General features: G+C 31.4%; 1 protein-coding gene across 1 annotated transcript in view; it reads right to left on the bottom strand.

Moving 5' to 3' along the window:
- Nucleotides 1-294: 294 nt before the first annotated feature.
- The window catches only part of LOC118734041 (putative transporter SVOPL), a 63,289-nt gene continuing 56,116 nt past the window's right edge, over nt 295-7,467 (bottom strand). The window contains exons 4-8 of the mRNA XM_036463736.1: nt 5,672-6,029; nt 5,273-5,599; nt 5,013-5,142; nt 1,023-1,179; nt 295-955 (exon numbers count right to left, since the gene is read on the bottom strand). Of these exons, the coding sequence (XP_036319629.1) occupies nt 760-955; nt 1,023-1,179; nt 5,013-5,142; nt 5,273-5,599; nt 5,672-6,029 (1,168 nt within the window). The 3' untranslated portion in view covers nt 295-759. The remainder of the gene's footprint in view (nt 956-1,022; nt 1,180-5,012; nt 5,143-5,272; nt 5,600-5,671; nt 6,030-7,467) is intronic.

Below are 7,467 nucleotides of genomic sequence, written 5' to 3'. Positions count from 1 at the left end.
ATATTATACATACATATTTACCACGAATAAGAAGCCAATAATATTCAGAATTCATATAATGAAATTCCGCTTGGTACCTTCCTTTTATCTGTCTGTATATCAATGTCCGCAACTGTATTTATAAAGTCATACATAAGCAAACGTCAAATATTTAAAAATGTGAAAGTCAAACATATCTCGTTGTGGTAATGGAGACGGTTGTGATTTAGCAACTGGATTTATTAAATCTTAATGGATAAATCTCTCAATGGAGACATAGTATTATCATGAGTTTTATTTTACCAGAACTGGTGCACTTTTCACTTTTCGTTTCCATGTATTTACTATGGGCGAAATAAACATTTTCGGGTGAATTTTTTTTCGGCCTAAACTCAAGACAAGGCCGAATGGTTTTGCAGGTTTATGAATTTTAATGTTTTTGTTAAAAATGTTCACGACCGATTCTGAAATACTTTTGGTTCAGAAATAAAAATTGAATAATAATCAAAGCCTTTTTTCTTAAATTGCAGATATTTAACGTAGAAATTCTGCATATATTTATGATATTTGAGCAGGTATAAAAATTTTTAGCTTCAGATTATGAGTTTAAGTTTTTTATAAAAGTAACACTTAATAAAAAACAAATGTCATTTAAAACCACTTCAACAATTTACGAAATTACAAACGTACTTAATCCTATAACAGACATTCATATGTACTTCTAAACAGTTTATTTATAATAAAGCTACTTTTGTGCATGGATCGACATTTTTGTCACAATCACGATTCACTTTTCCCCGCTTCATCGGGGCTCTTTCGGGGCAGGAGAAGCGCCAGGACAGCGCAAATATACATCGCTCCACAAACGATATAGAAGTTCCATTCACAGTGATGAGTCATCAGGGCGCCAGCCACATTGGCACCTACAACACTACCCAATCGACCCACCATAAGTGATATACACACAGCCATTGCACTAGAAAAATAAAAAAAATCAATATAAGCAACATTGAAAGCGATGACTTCTCCAGCTTCCAGCTTACCGAAGATGTGTCGGATACAAATCGACTGTAGCAGCACTGAGCACATTAATGGCCACGCCTACTAAGAAAAATAGCACATAAAGGTAAGCGGCAATAGATGGATCAGCTATAAAAATGGATGTTAAGCCACAGGATGTGAAGGATATTGAAGTGATGACTAGAAAAAATGGTTTTGATTACAATTTATAAAATTATATGTACCCCTGTGGTCAGCTGACGAGTTTGACACATTTTGACGAGTTTTGGCTATTTTTCCTTTGTTTATTTAATGTTTTTTTGTAAAAGTCTAGGACGTTATATAATCAGCACGATATATGTAAATCCACATTTCAAACCTTGTACGGAAATTATAAGAATTTAACAAAATTTACCAAATACACCCTAAAGTTTCGATGTTTTTTATTAAAATTTCTGGTATGCAGTTTTATGGTTTTAAAAATTATCACTGAAAATTATTAGTGATACAGGCGACCATTTTGCATTTTGTCGTCAAAGTCGAAAAAGTGGGATTTTCAATCAACTTCACAGTTTTATTTGATTATTTATTTCATTTATTTTTAAAATTCAATAAAAAAGATTATATATTATTGTAAAGAGCACATAAATACCTTTTTAACTGTAGGCCATTTATGTCGATTCTTTACGTCGAATTTTTAAAAAATAACTGCGAAAAGTATAAAAAAAATGTTTTTTGAAAAAAATCTCGAAAACGCTTCTTTGAAAAATGGGTATTGTTTTCGTGTCAACGTTTGCCTATAAAATAATCAGGGCTATCACGGAATCCATCGTAGAGAATCTACGAATTCAAATGCCCGCTACGAATACGAAAAAATTGTTATCACTGAATCCGAGTGAACTCGAAAATATCGTTGCCAGCTTCGAATGCTGATTCGAAATCAGTTAGTGCAAAGGACACAACAGACATTTATGTATCTCATTTTGCTCACGCTGCCCCATCAGGCGCAATGGCCGAGTGTGCAAAGCACTAGACTGCCAATTGAGAGAGAGAGTTCAAGTCCAAACCGTGGGGCAGTGGAGATTTTTTTCTTTTTTTATTTAATTTTTGTTTACTTTTTACTAAATATTTTTTTTAGTTTATTTTTAGCTTAGATTTTATTATTTTAAATAGAAAAAATTTTTTTTTAAATAAATTTTTATGATATTGAAGTAATTAGGTTTATTTCCTAATAAATTGTTGCTAAACTATTATTTCCTCGATTCATACAAAATATTAGGCGTGTTTTTTTACACGCATACGTATCTGCGCTTAAAAATTGTATGGAGCTGTAAGCGAAAAACTTTATGTGTGCTTATGAATAGTTGTCGATAAAATCAAAATTACTTGTTTTGAAATGGAAATTGTCGATGATTGTTTTTTACACGTTAAGCGTAGATGTATATGCGTGTAAAAAAAACACAATTATTCATTAAATAGCGTCTAGCAGATGAATGCGTGTACGTACATATGTATGTATGTATGGCATTGGTATTTTACGTTTACGTTTACACAAATATAAGGAATTATATCAAACTATAACAAATTTGGAGTATAATAAATATTTAATATTAAAAATAATGCAGCTTTCTTCCACTATTTTTAAGATTGAGTGATTTTAAATTTTGTTCCGACAGCATAATCTCGTCGTAGAGTATCTGTACGAATCTTCATTACGAACGGATTCAATGAAGGCTCTCTACGAATTTCGAATTTACGTTCGTAGCCATTCGGATTCTGTGATAGCACTTTCGTAGATTTCACGAAAATCGAATCTACGATGGATTCTGTGATAGCCCGGAATATTTTGAAGATGATCACTTTTCGTGTAAGCTATTGTAATTTATTTATTTATATATTTAGTCTACTGAACAGTTAATTTCTTACAGACTAAGGACAGATGCTTAATTAAAGATTCTAAGGAGATTACGTCTAAAATTAGCAAAGGAAGTGTTAAAATCTATGAGAGAAGAATAAGTGTTACACAACCGGATACATCTTGTTATCGGTTCATTAATGCCATAATTTGCAACATGCGTTGATTCCTCGAACAATCGAGTATTTCTTAAATTACGTGCAGGAATGTGAGCCTTAAAAAAGTTTACCATACTCCCACAGTTAATTCTACCATTTTTTAGATTATAAACAAGTAGCAGGGAAGCACATGTTCTTCTGTCTTGTAGCGATTGTAGTCCAAGAAGCTTGCGTCTACTTATGTAGGGCGGATAGTTTGCAAACCCGAATATTTTAGAAAGAACAAGCTTTGTAAACACCTTTTGTACTCTTTTAACTTTCTTCGCACTGACTGCATAAAAAGGATTCCATACTAGAGAGCAGTACTCTAAATGTGTTTTAACTAGAGAAGTATACAGACTTTTTAGAGTTAGAGGGTCTCTAAAATCCGCGGTGTTCATTTTTATAAAGCCAATCATTCCAAAAACTTTTGAAACTATAAGATCGAAATGCTTGAAAAAGGTAAGCTTACTGTCAAATATAACTCCAAGATCTTTTATTTCTGTACTGCGGGTTATAGTTAAACTACTTAAGGAATAACTAAACTCCAAACATTTGCTAATGTTTAATTTTAAATTATTAAAAGAACACCATCTTTGAAACGATTCAACATCATCCTGCAACTTAAGGCAGTCTTGATTCTTAATAAAAATTTTACATAATATGTTTTACTATACTTTTACAAATATTCATTTTAAAAAAAGAGTAATACCGATAAAGAAAACGTGATTCATGTTTAAAGTTTAAAATAGATTAAGAATTCAGAATTATATATACTGTTTTGGTATTTTTATACTGCGAAGGTATATATTTGCAAAATTGTCCTGCATTTTCAATACATATTTACGGTCACCGAAATTATAATATGCACAAAGATAAAAGTTAAAATATTATTAAAATTTTACTATGAAGTTTTTTTTTGTTTTAAAACATTAAATATGCATATATATTTAAAATAATAATCCATTTGTATGTTTTACTACGATTTTTTATTTTTTTACTACGATTTTTCTGGGCTTTTGCTACGCAATCCAAGATGCTAGAAAATCGCGTTGATTTTTTAAATTTTTGTTTGCTGACGGTGCTACGCATTTTCTTCCATACAAAATAAATTTTCAAGCATACTTTATAAGGAGGAAAATGCATAACATCAATTAGAAAAGTTATTCAAAATCAACGCGTTTTCTAGCGTCTTCAAATTTAGACTTATTCCACTAAAATTTATTGGACTATACAACTGCATACCTAAAATTTTTCTAAAAACTGAATAAAAAGTTTTAAATTTTTGCGTGTAATTGGTAAGGTTTGTTGAATCTTTAACATTTTTATACAAAATTTAAAATGTGTATTTATATTGTGCTGGTTATATAATGTGCTATACTTTTATAACAAAATAGTAAACATTAACTAAACAAATGAAAAATAGCCGAAACTGGTCAAAATGTGACTTGACTTAACCAACCAACGACAGGTGTGTTTGTATGTACTTTAGAGCTTACTTTTTTGGCCTTTTTTGCATTTGTTAATGCCTGTGTTGCCATGTGGTAATTTTGTAACAGAAATATCGGAAACTATAGGCCAAATTAGTTTGAAGTAAGCAACTGGCTATCCTGCTTATATTTTCGATTCTGACTCGTGAAATGTAATGGTGTTTGTTAAAGTTTGGTTATATTAGCATTGCATTTTCTTTAATTCTTACGTTCGGTCTTTAAACTTTTATACTTATTTCTGTGACAATATTTTCCTTACTTCTATTCTTTACTTGACATTCTTAAATGAACTAAGAATTTCAAACATGGTCGATTTTATTTAAATTATTAAAAAGAGAAATGGCATTAAGCGCGCGACCTTTTCCTATACTTGAACAAAGTCATGTAAATTTTCCTTTGTTTTAGACCATAGCCCATCGTATGGTACCACAGGCTTTTGTGTCTAAAAATTAAAATCATAGGCCTTATGTACATAAATATGTTCAGACTTACAAAGAATTAATATTTTCCCCGCACGATTTATTATAAAACCAATAAATGCAAATGAGCTGGCATAAAGTATTTCCATAACGAGCGAGTAATAATAGGTAGTGTTCTCCAATTTGTCAATACATTCGATGGTCTGGAAGTGCAAAGAATATGGATTTAATAGCAATCAATTTCGAAATTATTTACGTATGTATGTATATATCTGCATGTATGTAGGTTTGTAGTTAAGCATGTATCTGATTTCAGAAAGAAATTTCACTCACTCCATCCATTTTATAAATGCTTTCTTGTTGTTCATAAACAATTTGACAGATTTGTTTGTGTTCACCAGGATGCTCATTAATAAATGCCGCCACGCTGTTAATAATATGTGGAAACCACATATAGAGACCGTTAGTCACTACATACAACCAAAATTGCATATTGCAAACGATCATTGTAATACGCAAATATTTCCGCTGAAATAATGGTACAGTTTGATTCCACATTGTTTGCAAAAACAGAAGGGCGAAATTTGAATTCGATTCAAATTTACTGTTAAATTGTAATGTAGTAATCGTGGTGTCATCATCTGGCAGAATATGTGTAATCTGCGATATGTGTAAATAAAAAAATAAATTTTGTTTAAAAATTGTTTAATTCAGTTTAGCAAATTTTCTCACAATGAGCGGTTCTTTGCCACTGTTCCAGCGATGCATTTTCTGGAGCACCTCAATCGCTTTGTTCTCATCACCAACAGCGAGTAAAAATTTAGGACTCTCGGGCAAAGCAAATAAGGACATACCACACAGGAATCCTGGTATGCCACACACGATCAAAAACAAACGCCAGGGCTTATAGTCGATGCCAAGAAAAGTTAGCGGTAAAACCCAATCTTGGTTTATGACTAAAAAGGCGATCATCGGCAAAATCATTGCCCCGATAGCGAATATGACTGAAGATCCCATAATTGCTCGTGAACGCGTCTTATCTGAGTGAAACTCTCCGAGATAGGCATAAATTGTTGCAGAGCCTGCTAGACTGTAAGAAAGTAAGGTAATGCTTAATGTATTCTTAAAACATTTCCACATGCACGTAACACAAAATTGAAATTTTGAAATAATGCTGTATATTATTAAAGGTGCGATACTTTGAAAATTTGGGTCCGAGGTTTTTAAAATTTTGTACACGCCATTTTTGAAGCATTGGCGGCTAAAAGACTACACAGCAGAAAGTTTATTACAATATTGCTAAACAAATTATAATGGTAAATCTGAAAAAAGTTAAAAAGGGTCACTTCGAAAAGTAGACGGGTAGTGTGATATTGGATACTATACTTATCACCAAAACAGCAATGAAGTTAAAAAAAGAACAGTTACAAATATAAAATTATCGCAATGGCAAACTATCTTAAGCATATCGTTTAATAAACTGATATTTGTTAAATATAAAAACTAAGAAAAAGTACAGCATGCCTTCAAAATGTAGGCAAATATAATTTTTTATTCATAAAACTAATTATAATTATATTTAAGAATGAATATCTGAAGCATACCACATTAGCCGCCGATGCACAGTGGTTCAAAACTGGAATTTAGTGTTCACAATTCACTGAAGCCTACATTTTTCACTCAATTTGATGTTTGAATTTTTGTTGTTTGTATTAAATTTTTTAGCGCAAGGTGCAGAAAAAGTAGCAGTTTTGAAGAAACTCGATTCTCCTGTTCCAGTTGATAAATGTTACGTAATAAAAACGAGTTGAAAACAATTATAGGGTTCCCCGAAACGAAAAAAAATTAAAAAAAAAAATTGAAATATAAAAAAAACATTCACCAAATTAAAACAAAAAATTCAGTTACTAGAAAAACGTTGGGTATGGAGTTGTATAGATCATTAAATTTGGCTAAAAGGCATGAGTGCCGTTTTTCCGTATGTGTTGTGTACATGTATATTTCTAAACATATGCGTTCCTTTTCTTTTGTACGTGTTTATTGTTATCTGTACTGTAATGTTTTCGGACGGTACTAGCTCTTACTGCCAATATAGGAGTATTACCTATGTATATGGATAAAGGCAAAGATTAAAATAAAAGTAAAGAAACCTAAATATAAAGACAAAGAGGAAGGAAAATTTAAATACCTAGCCTAATAACAATGGTGGTGGTGAATATGTAAATGAAGAAAATAATTCAGATATAGATCAGGATAAAGGAAAAGATAAAGATGAAGATGAAGACGAAGATGAAAATGAAGATGAGGATGAAGATGAATATGAAGATGAATATGAAGATGAAGATGGATATGAAGATGAAGAACAAGATGAAGGTGAAGATGAAGATGAAGATGAAGATAAAGATGAAGATGAAGATGAAGATGAAGATGAAGATGAAGATGAAGATGAAGATGAAGATGAAGATGAAGATGAAGATGAAGATGAAGATGAAGATGAAGATGAAGATGAAGATGAAGATGAAGATGAA

Source organism: Rhagoletis pomonella, unplaced genomic scaffold, assembly GCF_013731165.1.
Source record: "Rhagoletis pomonella isolate Grant_MI unplaced genomic scaffold, Rhpom_1.0 Rhpom_scaffold_00002, whole genome shotgun sequence".
In the NCBI taxonomy this organism is placed as follows: Eukaryota; Metazoa; Arthropoda; class Insecta; order Diptera; family Tephritidae; genus Rhagoletis; species Rhagoletis pomonella.
Note: the sequence above shows the minus strand (reverse complement) of the source record. Positions and strands in the feature narration are given on the sequence as shown.